At 45.4% G+C, this 20,001-nt stretch overlaps 1 protein-coding gene across 1 annotated transcript; it reads right to left on the reverse strand.

The window, feature by feature from the left end:
• Positions 1-9: 9 nt before the first annotated feature.
• On the reverse strand, positions 10-19,105 carry LOC117056931 (lamin-L(III)-like). The gene is made up of 11 exons (XM_033167631.1): positions 18,609-19,105; positions 14,985-15,141; positions 12,609-12,734; positions 11,195-11,365; positions 9,475-9,579; positions 9,087-9,328; positions 7,477-7,705; positions 5,997-6,104; positions 4,207-4,323; positions 591-689; positions 10-146 (listed from the first exon to the last, which is right to left on the reverse strand). Exons 1-11 carry the CDS (start codon positions 18,953-18,955, stop codon positions 114-116), a joined length of 1,734 nt encoding a protein of 577 aa, XP_033023522.1. The 5' UTR covers positions 18,956-19,105; the 3' UTR covers positions 10-113.
• Between the last annotated feature and the right edge of the window lie 896 nt (positions 19,106-20,001).

Consider the following 20,001-nt stretch of genomic DNA (forward strand, 5'->3'; position numbering starts at 1 on the left):
GTGAGGCTCTACGCTGAACGGAGGTTGTCTTTCTGCAGGTTGTCACTTTCATATACAAAGAGCAGCATTTTGGTTGGAGGAAGCTTCCACAGATGCTCACCATCTTCTCTTGGCTATATTATGAAACAGGTCCGACTTTCTATTTGCTAGAGAGAGGGAGGGCAAGGAGGAGGGAAAGAGATGAACATGAAGCTAGATCCAATTTGCTTGATAAGATGTGCCATGAGATTAGACCTAAAAACTGCAGTTCTGCTGCACATTCAGGCCCAGAAAACTCTTTTGAGAATGTTAAGCGCTTCTCTTGTGGTGTGTGTTTTTCTCAGTTTTACAGCTAGGCTGGAGCCAAAGCAACAACCCTGGTTCTTCAATTATGTGTAAAAGTTTACAAGATTGTCACCCCCAAAAAACAGCATCTATTTTTTTCCTTCTTATGTGGCATGTCGGGTGAAAAAGTGCACCGTGCAGTTAACCATTACTGTGCTTTGCATCAATTGACTATTTTAAAAAGCAGCAGCAACAGCTCAACTCAGCCGGATACGAATACAAATATTTGGCATTTCTCAGTTTTGGAGTTCACGTAGGAAACCTGCCTGAGTATGACGCTCCATTCCTTCTTCCCCAGCAGCCACCTCCATTTCTCCATCACCTTCTCCTCTATCTACGCAAGTGAGCTTTCCTTCTGCCATTTGCTGCAAGGTAATTTGTTTACAGAATTCATTAGGCACACAATAACTATCATTCTCTGGACACAAGAATAAAACACCAGCAAGCATCTGTATGAAGACCACATTAAAGAATTATAAAAATGGAAATGGGAAAACTTACCAAGCTATGGAAAATAACCATAAAATGTCAGAGAAACAAATTAACATTCTGTTTCTGCCAATTTTCTAAAGAACAAAAAATACTAAATGCTGTGCACTGCTGTTTTTTGCTTCTACTGTATAATTTTCATTGTAAATTTTAATTTTGTCAAATGTACACTTTTTGCAATCTGCTCTGGGACCATTTGGGGAAGGGCTGTCTATTTACAAATACACACACAGATTGTAAAAAAAGAGAACGAAAAGGCGTTTGCTTGGTGCAGAAGGTCAAAGCCCTTCTCCATCAAACATGGCAAATCATGCAAAACCAGAGATATATTTAAGCACTTAAATAGCCATAGGTGACAAGGAATTGCAGGCAGATGAGTACATGGGATTCTAGGCTGGTGTTTCATCCCTCCTCTGCACCCAGGACAGAAATGCAGGACGGTGCTGCTGGAGGAACAGAGTTGTGTATCTCCTCTGCCAGCCCATGGGCGTACCGAAGGGGGGGCAGGAGGGGGCAGATGCCCCCCCCTAGAAGCCAGCTGCCCCCCCCCAAAGCAGCCTTGAGTCCCTGGCAGGACATGGAAACGCAAACACGCTTCATGCCCCACCAACTATATATGTCTGGTGGCAGTTGCGGAGGAAGGGGGGAGCGGCAAAGCACCTGAAAGAGCTGGCTGGGTGGGGGGGCGCGCCAATCAGCACCCCCGGCAGCCGGGCGGATGGCGCAGCTGCGCCAATTGGCAGCCCCGGTGGCGCTCCTTCCCTCCCAGCAAAGTGGCTGCCCGTCCCCCTCCCTCCAGGCTGACTCTCTGGCAAACCAGCAGCTCGTGAGCAACAGCACCGGCAAAGCTCCTCCGTCTCCCCCACTCGCTGCAAAGCGGCTCCCCTGGCTTTTCTGTGCTTTTATCCTATGCTTTTCTTGGGAGGAAAACCCGCGGGGTTGACTTCCGAGTAAACCTGCTTGGAAGCCGCCTCACCCTCTGCTTTTGTCTTCCACAAAATCAACACCATTAAAGCTCCGCAGCAGCTACTTCCCACCTCCAGAAGATCCCGGTTTCAGCTGTGTATCCCCCACCACCACCTCACCCGTCTTTCAGATAATTCTTCCTGTTACAACCCTCTGCTCAGCTCCCGTGTTTTCCTCCTATTTTATTTTGTGTGGACCCTGATTTCCTCCCGCCCCTCATCCGTACGGAAGAGATTGGGAGGGGGTTGTTTAGGCTGTGAGGGTCAGGTATCGCGCACAACTGCCCCGGGATTGTTGAGCGAGGCAAACTCTCCTGTACATTTGCAAAGTCGTCATGATCTCCACCTCCCTCTCCCCACCCCACCCCCTCCTAGAATCCTAGAGTTGGAAGAGACCACAAGGGCCATCCAGTCCAACCCCCTGCCAAGCAGGAAACACCATCAAAGCATTCCTGACAGATGGCTGTCAAGCCTCTGCTTAAAGACCTCCAAAGGAGACTCCACCACACTCCTTGGCAGCAAATTCCACTGTCCAACAGCTCTTACTGTCAGGAAGCTCTTCCTAATGTTTAGGTGGAATCTTCTTTCTTGTAGTTTGAATCCATTGCTCCGTGTCCGCTTCTCTGGAGCAGCAGAAAACAACCTTTCTCCCGCCTCTATATGACATCCTTTTATATATTTGAACATGGCTATCATATCCCCCCTTAACCTTCTCTTCTCCAGGCTAAACATACCCAGCTCCCTAAGCCGTTCCTCATAAGGCATCGTTTCCAGGCCTTTGACCATTTTGGTTGTCCTCCTCTGGACACGTTCCAGCTTGTCAGTATCCTTCTTGAACTGTGGTGCCCAGAACTGGACACAGTATTCCAGGTGAGGTCTGACCAGAGTGGAATGCAGTGGTACTATTACTTCCCTTGATCTAGATGCTATACTGCTATTGATGCAGCCCAGAATTGCATTGGCTTTTTTAGCTGCTGCATCACACTGTTGACTCATGTCAAGTTTATGGTCTACCAAGACTCCTAGATCCTTTTCACATGTACTGCTCTCAAGCCAGGTGTCACCCATCCTGTATTTGTGCCTTTCATTTTTCTTTTTGCCCAAGTGTAGTACTTTACATTTTCCCCTGTTAAAATTCATCTTGTTTGCTTTGGCCCAGTTCTCTAGTCTGTTAAGGTCATTTTGAAGTGTGATCCTGTCCTCTGGGGTATTAGCCACCCCTCCCAATTTGGTCATCTGCAAACTTGATCAGGATGCCCTCAAGCCCATCACCCAAGTCATTGATAAAGATGTTGAATAAGACTGGGCCCAAGACAGAACCCTGTAGCACCTCACTAGTCACTTCTCTCCAGGATGAAGAGGAGCTGTTAATGAGTACCCTTTGGGTTCGGTCAGTCAGCCAGTTACAAATCCACTGAATGGTAGCATTGTCTAGCCCGCATTTTACCAGCTTCTTTACAAGAATATCATGGGGCACCTTGTCAAAGGCCTTGCTGAAATCAAGATAGGCTACATCCACATCTGTCAAAAAATGAGATCAGATTGGTCTGACATGACTTATTTTTCAGAAACCCATGCTGACTTTTAGTGATCACAGCGTTCCTTTCTAGGTGCTCACAGACCATTTGCTTAATGATCTGCTCTAGAATCTTTCCTGGTATTGATGTCAGGCTGACTGGGCGGTAATTGTTTGGGTCTTCTCTCTCCCCCCTTTTGAAAATAGGGACAAAATTTGCCCTCCTCCAGTCTGCTGGGACTTCGCCTGTTCTCCAGGAATTCTCAAAGATTATTGCCAGTGGTTCTGAAATCACCTCTGCCAGTTCTTTTAATACTCTTGGATGTAGTTCATCTGGCCCTGGAGACTGTACATCTAAACTAGCCAAGTATTCTTGTAAACTAGTTAGCTGAGTTGGTTTTCCTTGTCTGGGTGTTTTGTACCTCAAAGGTTGTCACACTTTACAAAGCGGGCAGTCTTCTGTCTTGCTGAGTTAGTTTTTAAATCAATTATTTCAGAAGGTCCAGTCCCTAAAAAAAGCTCAACAACCCCCCAAAACTGCCAGATTTTAATTCTGAAAGTAGATCACAGTTGGCCACCCCTGGTATAAGACATGTAACTAGAATAAAAAAAATAAAAAATCAAGCAAATAATTGTAATAACTACCGTAATAAAGCACTGCTATAATTATATATAATTTTCCTAAAATTTTGGTTTCATTCGCCTTTCCGTGCTGAAATGTCACAACCTGAACGACCATGGCTTGCCCCCCCCCCCTAGTTTTGATCCTGGGTACGCCCCTGTGCCAGCCAACAGTAGATTGGGGGGGGGGGGAGACAACACAGGCTACTAATTTGTGGGCTTATTTACAAGGCTGATATAAACTTCGAACAGTATCAAATTGTAGCAAGGATATGTTAGTATGGTACTTACGTTTCCAGCAGAGTCAAGGAGTACAATCCTAATGCTCTCTCCACCTCTCATTGACTTGGGGGATTTCCAGACAAGCATACCAGGAGCTGGGCTTGAACTTTCTGTCACACCCAAGATCTTCAAAGAAAAAAGAAGATGATCTTCGCATTTGAATGGTTAAAGAGCACCTTTACGCGGGAAATTGTCCAATGCTTCCCCACCCACCAGACAGATTCATTGCAACATCAACCCTAGGATGAGATTCTTGTAAGTTCTCTACAAACTTGGCTGTTTGTAAGTTGCAAGTGATGTCAATGGATGCATCAGCCTGTAACAAAAGGCAATTGTGGGGGGCGAAGTCTGTGGCACCAAATGCCAGGCAGAGATAATGGCATTCTGACAGTATTGATTACAGCAACATGATTGGATCAGCAACTATGTTCAAACTTTCCTTCTTTTTTTGGTAAATATTTTTTATTAATTTTCGATTACATATATCCAATATAAATCACATTCTAACATTACCAGATTAGAATTACAATTCAAAAATAAACCAGCTGATAAGCCAATTATACTTTTTAGGTGGCCTCCCGCGTGCTAGATTTCAAGGTAAGATAAATTCATTTAATTCTGCTTCCAAAACCTTTATTTAACCCATTTACATTTCAATCTTAATCACAAGCCCTTATACAACAGCTACAATGTTTTTAACTTCCACTCATATTAGCACATTTACTAATTTGTATTTCTGCAAGCAAAGTTCTATATCCTTTTGAGTTCCTGTTTGTGATATTTATTTTGTATTTATAGTTATTTATTTAGTTTAGCAACTATGTTCAAACTTAACCGTGCTTTGATATGGAACCAAACCACAGATCCATGCTAGTATAGTATAGACATAGTCTTACTTTGTAGCTATTTAAGAAAATGTATATTTTACTTGTTTGTACTAAAACCTCTAGCTATGTTGATCAAGTGGAATGGGGAAGATGGTTACAACAGGAATTCAATTTTATCTTTGTGCAAGCAAGTGTAAACACCATCATTGCTCCCCCAAGGGGAAAGGGTAGTACTTGAAACTTATATACATCTGGTCCCAATGAAATCGCTGTTGGAATTATGATGAAGACATGGATAGGTATCTCCAACTGGAGCCACTATCTGCATGCACCAGAACTGGATCAGGACCACGGAAATTAAAACAACTGGGTTTTGTGGTTTTCAATATCCATCTCTAATGGATCAGCAGGCATTGAATATGTAACCAAACTATCAACACAAACATTTAATGCCTATAGAGTTAGAAGTCCAGGTGGATTCCCCCCTCCTTGGGAATTTGGTTCTAGAAGGTGTATCATCCAATATTGTCTCCCAAGGCTGGCAGAAGGAATTTAAAAGTTTTGCCGAGCCTTCTTCTCACTATATTACTTAGAAAAGCTTCACCTGTTGTCCCTTGTCGGCCATCTTTCAACTGCCTCCAGTCAACTGAACTTCTCCATGAGACCACCTCCCTTGCTTCTTTCAAATCCCTCCCTCTTTATAAGGCCCATAGGCCAAAGATCTGCCAGACCTGTCCTTCAGAAAAATGCCATGTACATAATGCCACGTACACAAATGGCACAGTACAATATCGTTTTAAGCAAGTCCAAAAACACTGTAGAGTATACAAGCAGGTATTTTATCCCTCTTGGTTACTTAGCCAGTTTCAGGGCCTTTATTAGGTGGTGTGTTAGATATTCTTACAAGGAGAAGCAAAGTAAATCACTGACATTTTAAAGTTTAGAAGGGAAGAAGAGAAGATTTTCACTCACTGTAAGTACTTTACCAGCCCCAAGGGCGCATCGAGCAGGGAACTCGTACATTATGTCAGACTGGTTTCCATGCTGCCTCCTTGCTTTCCACCCACTTAGTGACTGCTCCTACAAGGAAAGCGGTGCTTAACAGTTTTAGACTGCTGGTTCTGAGTAACTGTTTGCCTTTTAAAACCCTCCAGTCTCATTATTTTCTGGGAGGAGTTCAAGCGTATACAGTGGTACCTCTGGTTGCGTACTTAATTCGTTCCGGAGGTCCGTTCTTAACCTGAAACTGTTCTTAACCTGAGGTACCACTTTAACTAATGGGGCCTCCCGCTGCCACCATGCCACCGCCACATGATTTCTGCTCTCATCCTGAAGCAAAGTTCTTAACCTGAAGCGTTATTTCTGGGTTAGCGGAGTTTGTAACCTGAAGCGTATGTTGTGGGAATGTTGAGGGATGTGGGAGAGGATATATTGTTTTAGATATCCTATCCCAACTTGCGTTTACAAGCTCGATAATATCAGCAGAGCTAACATTCCCCTTTTACTTCATATGCGCAGCAGATAGTTTGCATAGACTCGCTAGAGTCATTAAAAATATTGTCCTGGTGTCTCCCCTTTTTATCCCTCTTTCAATAAGACACTTCACAGTGTTTGGTAAAGTGTATAACGTTTACTTACAAGTAATCATCTAGTCACACAAGGATCCTAGAGGCAGGCTTAAAAGTTACTAAATAATATACATATGGTGACTTTCTCCTTTTGAGAGAAAGTCCCTCTTTTTACTTTTGGCCTAGTGCCAACGGTGCATTTTAATAATGCTGCTTTTAAACTGTCTTAGAGATCAACACGACAACTGACCAGTGACATGGAGACTCGGCATATACTACAGTTGGCAGCTCCCAACTGTGGAGTTCACTTCCAACTGTAGAGTTCCATATAAGGAAGTTGGGTTTGACTGCCCCTGTCCTTTTACATCCCACATATGTAACCCGAGGTACCACTGTACTGGGATATTGAGGTTTGTGCAATTAAAGCGGATTAAAGCGTCCTGAGGAAGCTTATCTATCGTCACCTCCCTTTTCTCTCAGGAACCTTGGAAACTGTAAAGAAATGTTTAGGAAGAGGCTGTTTGTAGGAGGGGACCATCAAGCAAGATGTTTAATCTTTCCTGGGCAACTTCTATTCCACCCACCCCCAGGGGGATCCCAGATGCATGTTCACATCAAGTACAGTACTAGCCTAAAACCAGATGAAGGGTGGGGCGGGGGGGGGGGAATAAAAGTGGCTAGGAAGTTACAGGTGAGAAATGAAGAGGCAGATCGGTGGGGAGGGTCAAGCAAACTGCCAATCATTCCCCCCCCCCCACCGCCGCAAAGCTCCAGAGCTGCTTTGTAGAGAAATGGCACCCAGTTTTGGGGGAACATGAATTTGCCAGCTACACTAGAGCAAAGCCACACATTCGTCCCAATGAGTTAATCATGTAAAAAAATACCTGATCAGAATTGTTTCTGATTTTGACCAATTGTCCTTCTTTGTCGATCTCTTCTATGGAAATACTTCCTGAGGATGTTGCATGCTGGACCATTTTTACGCAAACGCTGTGGACTTGGCGTTCTGGAAGTGCCCGCTTCTTTCTTCTCCTTCGCGGGAGGAGGGGGCTGCCCAGACTGGTGGTTGCAAGTGTGCCAACACTTTCCGAGCCGGGCCTGGGCACTCTTAACCTACAAAACAAAGTCACCTTTCAAATTAGGCAGCCGCTGACAGCAGAACACCCCCCCCCTTCAATCTCTTTGCTCTTGACATTGGGCCATTCCCATGGTTTACATGATGCGTCATGAAGTCAAATCTGTGTCGCCCAAGAGATAACGGAGAGATTGCCAAGGATGAAGCTTACACATAATCTTCGGCACAAGGCTGCCCCCCCCCACAAAGTGGCACCTCCTCCCCTGTGCTGTAATATCACCACATTGTACATTTTCTCCAGTCTCACAGAACAGGCTGCTGCAGGATTGGACGGACAAGTGAGGAGGACACCAGTGCAGAGGACTTAAGTGAGTCGCTTTTGTATCTCGCCCTTCTGCCCTGGAGCTCCAAGTGGTATTTCTACAGCCCAACGTTCCTGCAAGGCAGCTCAGCCTGAGAATCATTTACTTTGCTAGGAAGCTGGGGCAAAGCTCTGCAAGGTGGTTAATGATCAAATCCACTATTTGCATCTTCACTCAAGGGAACTTCTTGATTTAAAGCCCCCGACAAAGCACGAGAGTCAAGAAAGGTCTTTCTGGTCTAACTTGGCCCCTGAACCAAACTCCCCACAGTTGCGATCAAGGTGCCTGTGAGAAGCTCGCAAGCGGGAACTCATGGCTATAGCCTTTTCGCGCTGTTGTTCCCCAGCGACTGGTATTCAGAGGGACATGGCCTCCGATACTGAAGAAAATATATAGTCAGTCATGACTAGGTAAAGGTGAAGGGACCCCTGACCGTTAGGTCCAGTCATGGATGACTCTGGGGTTGCGGCGCTCATCTCGCTTTATTGGCCGAGGGAGCCGGCGTACAGCTTCCGGGTCATGTGGCCAGCATGACTAAGCCGCTTCTGGCGAAACCATTGTAAACTGGTGTTTACAATAGGCTTAAAATATTTATTTTTAAAAAATCTACAAACATTTTCCAATCCTCCTCGAAGGCTGTCTCATCTTGCTCTCTGATTTTACTGTTAAACTTGTGATATGAAATATATAGAGAATGAATGAATCTTTATTTGCTTCAGCCACCGGCCATAGCAATAAAACTACAATATACGAAGGATAGAAATGAAAAGTCAGTTATATGAAATACATTCCATGGTGGCTTCTGAAGCCCTGCCTGACATTATGCACCACAGTTGCTTGTGTTTTTGGGAGCTGGCACATTAGAGGGTATTAAAACGTGGCTGAAACGTACAGTAAAAAATGCAGAAAAGCTCCTCTTGCTGTTCACACTGGGCAGGAGGGAGTTAAAGAGCCCTTTGACCATGAGAGCCAATACTGGGAAGATGTTCAGCTCCTGTTCTAATTTTAAAAAAAAGAAAGCCTCCTTTCAAGAACAGAATTATATCACCAAGCTCACCGTTCTTCCTCTCCTTCTATCATTGCCCGGTATGTACTGATCTCCAGATCCAGTCCGAGCTTCACATCCAGCTGTTTCACATACTCTTCCTGCTGCTCCTCTATATGCTTCTGCATTTTGGACATCTCCCTGTCCTTTTCAGCTAGGCATTTCTTCGATGAGCCTTGTTCGTGGAGAATGGCGTTCTCCAATGTCCTTATTCCGGCCTCCAAATCTCCATTCCTAGCTTCCAACGTAGCAATCTTAGATTTCACAGAAAGGTTTTACCGTTAGACACAGTGGAACAGAGCCACGCTAGCAGAGACCTCTATTTCACAAAGACCTTTTAAGAGCCTGTTCCCTCTCCAGGTAGGTGTCATTTTACCTGGTTTCCAGCACCCCGTTTTACCTGTGACAGCAGAGAATCCACTCTCAGTTTTGCTTCTCTGAGCTCCTCCTGAGTACAACTGGCAATCTCACTACTCCTTGCCGCAGAAAGCTGAATGTTTTCCACCTGTGAAGATAGTATTGGGTTAAAAAGGAAAAGAAAAAGCTAGCTAGGACTGCACATTTTAATTTGAACGTGTTTGTGTGCACACTCATAAATAACAGTTCAATTTAACACAGGTTTGCCACCCTGTGCTCCTTCGGGAGGAATAATGGGATATATTATTATATTATATCATATTATTTTATCATATTACATTATTATTATTATTATTATTATTATTATTATTATTATTATTAGACAATTCTAGGCCTTATTCCATTCACTTCAGATGACTTCTATTATTATTTATTAAATTTGCATTCTGCCCTATTCCTGCAGGTCTCAGGGCAGTTACAACATAAAATCACAATATAAAAACACAAAATATGTAATAAAAACAAAAAAACAACTCAATAACGGCCCCCCTTCCCCAACACATTTTAGGCAGAATGTTCTACAATATTGTTCCAGGTGTTCACCTTAAGGTGAAAGTTAGGCAATACGTAAATTAGTATTAAAAATAAATGCATCTGGCTGCGATTGGTGTGGGCAGGAGAATTATCCAAGGGGTTAAGAGGAGGACACAATAGGAAGGTAACATGCTGAGCTGGAGAAACTGTATTTTCACCAAAATACAGCATCCCCTTAGAAACAGGTTGGGGGAAGGTATCTTAGCATGTAATTAACGGAGCAAGCTATGCACATCCAGTCAGAATTAAGACCCACTGAATCCAAAGAGAAGAGCCAACATGCCAATGTCCCATCAGCTCTTAGAAGACCAACGATTTTCCTTTGCTTTCCCCTTCCACTATTTGGAAGACATTGTGCCACTCCTATTCGGGACCTGCCCATAGGAAACAAGGTTTCTACTAAGAATGATAGCACAGCAAGACACCCCGTTCCAATCAGCAGTATAGAAGGACAAACCACCAATCATGAGATACCCAGGAAAGATAAAGTGTTTTTTATGTATACCACAACAGCTGCTAGAATTTTGATTGCAAAAAACTGGAAAGGTGAAGAGCTCCCGACAGTAGAAGATTGGCAGATGAAGTTAATGGACTATATGGAACTCGCAGAACTGACCGCGAAACTCCGAGACCAGAGGGAGGAGAAGGTGCAAGAAGAGTGGAAGAAATTTAAAGAATATTTAAAACAACGTGAAAAATTGGACATTTGAAGTGAAATCAGTGAATATAATAGGCTTTAGTTATATAATGTTAGGTTAAAATAGTATAGAAGAAGCTAAGATTGTGTTTTAATTTTTTTTATGCAAAATATTATGGTTAGTAATAAGTTGATATAGATAAGTTAAGATGTTATTTGATTTGCTTAAGGATAATGGTGAATGAATGTTAAAACAGTTACAAAGTTACTAAAGTAAATTTGAACTGAACGCAGATGAGAGAACGGAGGAAGTCCCCAAGTAAGATTTGAAACAAGATTTAAATAACAATTGGTGTGTTCCAGTGTTCGTGTGGTGTTAGGTATGTATAAGTTTTTTGTTTTTGTTATTTGTATTTGTAGTGTTTTTATATTTGTATTTGTATTTTTTGTAGTTTGTATGTTTTTATTTGTTGTGTAATGTGGAAATGCCAATAAACTCTTTATAAAAAAAGAAGAAGGACAAACCACTCACCTTGGCACCCAAGTTTTGCTGCATCTGATCTTTATACACCCAAATCTGTTGTTCGTGTTCCTTTCTGAGCTCTCTGAGAGCATTCAACAGCGTACTCTCCAATTCCTGGTGATGGTGAGACTGTATTTCTTGAATCCTGCTCTCGTAGATCTGCTTCTTGTTCTTTAGCTCCTAGGAAGAGAAGGGAAATACAGCAGGGAGGAAGGATTTAAGAGGCTCCGCATTTAAAACAACGGTAGGCTGTTTCAGCCAAGCAGACAAGCAAATTGGGGTACCAGTACTGTACTGCCCTGGAATAAAGAACATGCAACATTTCTGTAAGGTCCTCGGTTAGTTGCTCATGAGTAAGCAGTCAAAACTCTGAGTTTTCCTTTAATAGTTTTATTGTGCAAACTATGTACAGTACAGAGCTAAAAAGTTCATGTCTGTATCAAGCGTCGTCAGAATCCGGGAATGGCCCCTTCCGGTTCTTCTGACCCCAACAAAAGAGTTTCGTTATACGGAAACCCCACCTCCCATCCTTTCGTTTCACCCCTCGACGCCTTTGGGGCGCCGGAAGCTGTGTGTCTCCCTCATCACCCCTTGAGCGAGGCGAGTGCAGGGTCTCTCCAGCATCCTCAGAGCCTCTTCCCTCCATACCCTGAAATGCATGCATGCCCCTCCCCGCTGGAAGCCTCGCTGCTTCCTCTGCTGTCAGAGGAGGTGCTGCTGGTCAGGTGGGGCCGGGGCTCTCTGTAGCATCCCGAGAGCCCTTCCACCACCTTACGCTGCACCAGGGACAGTTCCCTGACAATTTCTTTATGGTTAAACTTTGGCCTCAAATTGATCATCCATGGCACATTAAGAGCAATTAAAAGAGGTGCACAGTAACTTAAGGTGCAATTGATATTCAAGCCCCCATTGTTTGCTCCTTGTATTTTTCTTTTCTTCTGCATGGGGCAAAACTGAATGGAATACAACACACTACTTCTGTCTGCATGTAATGCAAACCACGGCTTAGAACAACCGTGGGCTCCCAGAGACAGGATTGTGCCCACTTTGTTTCTCCTCTGGTCCTGCTAAACTGCTGCCAGCTAAGCCATGGTTTGGTTTAGCACATCATCCAAACTCGGGGTTGTGGCTTATTTCTCCAGGGTTACTGATCTTTGCTTATTAGAGATCAACAAACCATGAACCCCGGTTCGGATACAACAGGAAACCAATGCTTTTTGGTTTGTTTATCCCATTCATGCTAGGAGAGGGGCAAAACAGGAACAATAAAACACAGTCACCCAGGGTTATCATCATTTTTTGGCCCTCCGCTAATGGAGTCGCAAAAGTTAAACTATTTCACCAAGTTATTGACCTTAATTTTAGTGTTTTAAATTAAACAGCAGCTGGAATTAAGAAAGTCTAAGACTGCAGAAGTACGTACATCTTCATGGAGGTTCTTCAGAAATGTCACTTGTTTCTTCAGGGATTCCATTTGGTTTTCTGTATCTGTTCTATTCAACATCTCATTTTGAAGATGGCTTTTTGAATCACACACCATTACCTTGAGCTAGGAAAGGAGAAAGTTAGCAAATGCTTTGTGCTTCCCTTAAACACTTCCAAGACTCCTGTTCAGCAGCTACAGTGTTTAATAAGCCAAAAGGAGAACCTTGGGAAGCCAACATGTTTTAACAGAACTCGAAATCGATATTCTCATACTCCCTTCCCTTTTCTTCATGTTCATTTAGATTACAAGCCTGCAAACAGGGTTATGTTACTCTTATTAACTGCAGGTTTTATATTTGCAATGTCACTGTACTTAGGCATATAACATACTATTGTTCACCAAGCAAACATACCACTAGTTAAAAAGTCAAACAATGGAACACAAGATAGACTGGTGTAGACACAGAGAGCAACACAGATTAATGGCTCAGTTGTGCATCTGTGTACATCTGCCTTTCTTTTTTTGGATTTCTGCTAGTGCAGACTTTGTGTTAGGCCCAGTGCTATTTTGCTAGAAAAAGAGGTGCCAGAACTCGCCATGAACACCTCCCTTGTTCTCTTATAATGGCAATGGTGCCCACCTGAGAGGTGCCGGAACTGATTTTTTGCGAGTTCCGGCTGAAAAAAAAACATTGGTTAGGCCATAGCTTTCAGACTATGTCCCAGCGAATGCAAGGCTTTTAAAAAAATAAAATAAAATAATACTTTTACATCATACAAACAAGCATTGAATAAAACAAATACAAAAACAAGAAAATACAAAAACAAATTTACAAAGATATAAACATAATAACAAACTACAATTGAAAATATAAAACATTATATTCTTCTTTTAAAAAGAAAAGAAAGAAGTATTACCCCAAAAAAGAAAAAGAAAGAAAAAAAGAAAGAAAAAGAAAGAAAGGAAAAAAGAAAGGAAAAAAGTGACTTCCAACTAACTCCATGTGGATCTTTATTCCTCATATCACTGGTTGTCTGTAATGATTAAATTTTTGGAGAAATATTCTAATTACCTGTGAGATTTTTATTCTAAGCTAAACCAAGTATGGATCTGGGAATCAGTTCTCTTCATGTAATTTATAAAGGCTTCCCACTCTCTCCTTATTTTCTCATTAGAATAATTTCTTATTAAACCTGTAAGTTTGGCCAGTTCAACTTAAGAACCGAATGTGAGGCTTTATTGAAACCCTGCCTTTTGCTACAACAGCTGCAGAGGATAAATATTTATTCCAGGCTTTGCTCTCAATTCACATGGGCTAAGAAAGCAGCCCAAAGCTCTGTCGATTGCCCTGCATGAACTGAGCCTTAGGATACATTCAGACCATACAGGTATACTTGCCCCACCACTCAAAAAAATCCTGGTTTACCCCTCACCGAGCTACCATTCCCAACACCCTTAAACTATAGTTCCTAAGATTCTTTGGCAGCAGGGAGGAACTGTGCTTTAAATGCATGTTCTGTACCCAGCCAAAGTGTACATTTTTAGATGTGCCATTACAGGGCTGTAACTTTGCAAGAGCCCCTTCCCATCCAAGTGTGTAAACTGCTACTGGACTCAGTAGCAACTTCGGGGGGGGGGGGAGCAGCTTCCAGGGGGCAAATTTCATTGGGACCACAATATAGGATGAGGTAAAAACAAAGCTTTCAATTGTGGAGGGGACATCAGGTGAGTGCGACTGCAGTGACCAGACAGGGGCACAAGGAGCCCTTAAAGGAGGCCTGGAAACGATGCCTTATGAGGAACGGCTTAGGGAGCTGGGTATGTTTAGCCTGGAAAAGAGAAGGTTAAGGGGTGATATGATAGCCATGTTCAAATATATAAAAGGATGTCATATAGAGGAGGGTGAAAGGTTGTTTTCTGCTGCTCCAGAGAAGCGGACACGGGGCAATGGATTCAAACTACAAGAAAGAAGATTCCACCTAAACATTAGGAAGAACTTCCTGACAGTGAGAGCTGTTCGACAGTGGAATTGGCTGCTAAGGAGTGTGGTGGAGTCTCCTCCTTTGGAGGTCTTTAAGCGGAGGATTGACAGCCATCTGTCAGGAATGCTTTGATGGTGTTTCCTGCTTGGCAGGGGGTTGGACTGGATGGCCCTGGGGGTCTCTTCCAACTTGATGATTCTATGAAATATCACAAGGCCCCATAAGCCCCCAGCGACCTTCCAAACCCAGGTAAGCCCTGCTGCCCCTGGAAGTTCTCACCTCTAAAAATACACCCCAAAATAACAGAACATTATACTTGTGAACTGAATACTTATTAACAACCTTCGTCGTTTCAGCAGGACAGTTTAGATTTTACAGAACAAACCCTTACAGAGCTGATTTCATGCTCTGACTCTTGAAGGTGGTTCTGCAGGCTGTGCTGTCTACTCAAGGATGTCGTCAATTCGGCCTCTTTGCAGTGGAGCTGAGCATCGAGGTCCTTCACACGAGCGACTGCCAGGCTTAAATCATCCTCATTTTTAGAACTCCTGAGAACAAGCACGTTGCAAGTGTAAACAGGAGGCTTTGCATGATCTCAACAGCTATGGCTTTTAGCATTTTTGAATCAAATTCGGACACCAGAAGCTCTATTGCTAGGAGGGAGAGTGAAGGATGGACAGCCACCTGTCAAGTATGATCTAGTCGAGATTCCTGCATTGAAGGGGGGTTGGACTAGATGACCCTGGGGCCCCTTCCAACTCTACCATTCTATGGGTCTATATGCCCCAGCCTTTGTCCTATAGTAGTTCAGAGCAAGAAAATGAAACCACACAATAAAAACGCAAATCTATGGGCACAGTGAGGATTTTTTTTGGGGGGGGGGGGTGCAGGTAGCTACCACCTGTCATTATCCTCTGTCTGGCTCTGTCTAGCAGATTCGGAATGAAATGTCTCAACAACAGTTCTTTTAAATTACTTTCCTTTGACTCCTAAGTGCTCAGAACAATCTGTCAAAATCTTTTGGATTTTGGGAGTGGCCTCCAAGACCACATAACACCGGTCCTGAAAAACCTACATTGGTTGCCAGTACGTTTCTGAGCACAATTCAAAGTGTTGGCACTGACCTTTAAAGCCCTAGTTACAGGTAGGTAGCTGTGTTGGTCTGCCATAGTCGAAACAAAATAAATAAATAAAAATTCCTTCCAGTAGCACCTTAGAAACCAACTAAGTTTGTTATTGGTATTGCAACTTATTACCAAACTTACAACCATGGAGAGACCTAGTCTAAATAGAGACATTGGATTCTTATCTCATTATACATGATACAGCTATTTTTAGCCATCTCACCCTTTGCTTTTTCCTGTAAGACCAATTGCAGTCGTTAACAGTCGTCAACAGGTTTACTACACCTATCAGCCAATCACCCATTCCCACCACCCTTCTGAGTAATACCCCTCTCCACCCTCTCACTATATATAAGGGTCTGGTGACTTCTGTTTCAGTGTATCTGAAGAAGTGTGCATGCACACAAAAGCTCATACCAAGAACAAACTTAGTTGGTCTCTAAAGTGCTACTGGAAGGATTTTTTTTTTAAAAAAAATATCTTTAAAGCCCTAAACGGCCTCGGGCCAGTATACCTGAAGGAGCGTCTCCACCCCCATCGTTCAGACTGCACACTGAGGTCCAGCTCCGAGGGCCTTCTGGTGGTCCCCTCCCTGTGAGAAGTGAAGTTACAGGGAGCCAGGCAGAAGGCCTTCTCGGTGGTGGCACCCAGCCTGTGGAATGCCCTCCCATCAGATATCAAGGAAATAAACAACTATCTGATTTTTAGAAGACATCCGAAGGCAGCCCTGTTTAGGGATGCTTTTAATGTTTGGTGTTTTTAATATTATATCCGTGGGCTGTTAGGCTGCTGAACAGAAAATAATATAGTGCAACTGACTTTCGAGGTTGGTGTGTTGTGCAACATGCACACAGAGTGCAATGAGACTGAGTGTTTGGGGGGGGGGAGGCTCGGTTAATTTCATTGTACACACGTACATTGACAATAAAGGTATTATTATTATTATTATTATTATTATTATTATTATTAATAGCTGCCCAGAGTGGCTGGGGAAACCCAGCCAGATGGGTGGGGTATAGACAATAAATTTAGTAGTATTATTGTAATAAATAATAATAAAATAATAATAATAACAATAATACATAATTTCTACTTTTAGTTAAGTATTTTTATTTAGTTACTTGATTTAGGAGGGGAGCAACTGCCCCCTCACCGACTCCACCCATGAACTCCTTTAACTTCAGAAAACTTGAAATCTATGGACTAGGACAGTGTTTTTCAACCACTGTTCCGCGGCACACTGTGAGATGTTGCCTGGTGTTCCGTGGGGAAAATTCGAAAGATTTTTTTTTTTTTAATGTCAAATTTCCGCGGCGAGCGGGTTCTGTCGGGGCACCATTTAGCCTCTCTGGGGCATCGCCCTCCTCCGGCCAGCAGCGCGTCCGTCCGTCCAGAGGGCCGAATGGCTTCTCTCTGCCTCGTCGGCCAGCGCGCCCACCCGCCGGGGGACTCTTTCTTCTTCACCCCCCTCCCCGCTTCGGGCTGCGCAGGGACACAGTGTGAAAAGACACACAAAAGGGAGGAGAGGGCTGCGGCTGCGGCCAGGGTCCAGCAGGACAGGCAAGGGGGAGGAGGCGGGGGCGCGAGGGGCTCCCCGGCCCTACTTTCGGTGCCTCTTCATTGGCCTTTGGCTGGACCCGGGCGGCGGGGGGGAGCCAGCCCTCCGTCCCCTCCCCCGCGCAGGCACCTGAGGTCAGCCTCGCCAAGCGCCCTCCTGAGAGGAGGAGGAGGAGGGGGCGCTGGAGCCGGCGCGGGGGGAGGAGGCTGCCGGCGGGCTCTCCCGGGGGATCCCCTCGCTGCCTCTTCACCGACGCGGCTGTGGGGAGGACGGTGGGAACAGGCAGCGCTCCTTGATGCACGCCCTCCTGAACGGGCTTCTCGCCCCGAGGATTCTGTGCAGCGCTGCCCGGCCCGACAGGGCTGCATAGAAGAGCTTCCGGCGCCAGGAGCAGCTGGGCGGAGGGGCTTCCCGCCGGCCATGGCGAAGCGCCTCGCAGCCCGTGCAATAAGGGAACAAGATCCCCCAAGAGCCAGCGGCCTGTTGCAACCTGAGCGCAGGGAGAAGGCCTGTCTCTCCCGGGGCTGTGGACCCCCCGGCCCCCAACATCTCGCTCGCTGCGCTGCTCCTGCCCGAAGTAGACCGTCAAATGCGGGGGGGGGGGTGCTGAGGGACCCCAAGGAGAGCTTCGTGGGGGCTGCCGGGGTCCCAGAGTAGAAGAAAGGCGGCAGATAAAGGGCAAAACATGCCCCTCCAAGCACTATTAACCCGTTGTTGCCTTCCTATTTGTCGTCTATTATAATGATGGCTTGGGGCAGGGCAATATGTATTTGAAGAGCCTGCCAAACTCAGCTTTCTTTTCTACTTATCTATTTATGGCTGTCCTCCTAGCTCTGATTTTGGTGAATTGCTGCTATAACTGGAGATCTCTCAGCATCAGTGCTGTGTGTGGCCAGCATAAAACTCATTGGCATTCTTTCGTAGCAAATATTCGACTCTTTCATTTCCTCTTGTTTAATTCCATAAGAAAACTGGGCTGCTGGATCAGACCAAAGGTCTGCCCCCCTCCTGCATCCTGTTCTCACAGTAGCCCAATGGAAATAAGCTTGAAAGCAGGGCATGTGCTCCCAACATGCTGCCTCCTATGTGAGGTAGATTTGTGTTTATTTGATTCCTATTCAAGAGAATTAGTTTATATATAGTCAATATAGGCACAGAGTTAAATTTTTTAACATTTTCTAATGGTGGTGTGCCTCGTGATTTTTTTCATGAAACAAGTGTGCCTTTGCCCAAAAAAGGTTGAAAAACACTGGACTAGGAAGAGCAATTGTTGTAGGGAGAAAAGAGAGCGAGATGAAGGAAGAAGGAAGGCGCGCCCTCTAGAGGCACTCACCTGGCGAGCAGCTGCCTGTGCCCTTCGCGCAGGGTCTCCAGCTCGACCTGCAGAGCAGCGCGCTGCAGGACTTGCCCGCGGAGCTCCTCGCGCACCGCGGCCAGCTCGCTCTCGTACGCCCTCCGTGCGACGCCCACCTCGCGGCTACTGCCCTCCTCGCAATCGGACAGGCGGAGCTGCAGCGCCGTCTTGGTGGCTTCCAGGCCGCGGACGCGCTCGATGTAGACGGCTAGGCGGTCATTGAGCTGTCGCAGCTCCTGCCTCTGCTGCTGCAGGCGGCTCCGCGGGCCGGGCGTGAGCGGGGGAAAGATGCTGTCGTGGCCCAGGCCGCTGTCCGGGGAATCCATCGTAGCTGCAGGGACCACCCCCAGCCGCGCACTCTTGCAAGCGGCGGCGGAAGCGCTCCTCTCCCGGCGTTGAGCAGAGGAAAAAGAATCCGGCCAGGGCTATATATAAGCCCCCTTGCTTTGCAGGAAGGGCGTGGGGTAAATAAAGGTGCAGGGTCAACGCCTAACGCGGTTGCGAAAACAATGCTATATATTTATGATTAAATCTGGTAGCGACTGCAAGGAGAATTGTCTGGTGGTTTATGCGCTTTTAAGGGGGCAGAAAGGCGGGGGCGGGGCTGCCCAGAGTCTGGAAAAGAGAAGAGGAACGGCAGCGAGCCAGTGGATCTTCTTGTCAAGGACATCCTTGCAACCCATTCAACTTCTCTGCCCCGGTGTCCATCCCAAACCTCTCCCCCTCGGCGCTCCAAGAACTCTCGCTTCACGTCCTGTCCAATCAGCGCGCAGCAAAAGGAAGCCGAGCCCCGGGGAAAGGGGCGTGGCCTTCAACAGTCTGCTCATTCATAATTTTGCTGGGTAGCGGGAGGGTGGTCGTCGTGTGTGTTTAGAGGTGAGCCTTCTTGGATGCAGCGGGGGCTTATTGTCAGGTAAACAGGGTTAGGATTGCAATCTCCTATATTTTAGGAGATGAGGATTGGGCTGCCGCCGCCCGTCTTTTATCCCTCCGGGTTCAACTGGAGCTGCCCCTTTAAGGACAGTCTTGATCCGCAGCTGCAGCCATCCGATAACAGCCTTTAAGTCCCATGGAAAAGGTCGCTTGCTGATTCATGCATATCTGCTAAAAGAGAAGAGGCTGCTGTATATATTAGTGTTATTTGCTATGCAGATTTCTCTAGGACAAGGGTGTGCATCCTTTTTCGGGGGGGGGGGGCATGCAGCGACCCTTCAGCCAGAGAAAGGAAAGCAACGTCTGAACACAGGGGAAATAGTAAACTGCCACTGCCTTGCAGGAAGTGGGAACATGTAGCCACTAGTTCAGTATTGCCTGCACTGACTGGCAGTGGTTGTCCAGGATTTCAGGTGGGAGGCTCTGCCAGGGGACAGGC

This window comes from Lacerta agilis, chromosome 13 (genome assembly GCF_009819535.1).
Source record: "Lacerta agilis isolate rLacAgi1 chromosome 13, rLacAgi1.pri, whole genome shotgun sequence".
In the NCBI taxonomy this organism is placed as follows: Eukaryota; Metazoa; Chordata; class Lepidosauria; order Squamata; family Lacertidae; genus Lacerta; species Lacerta agilis.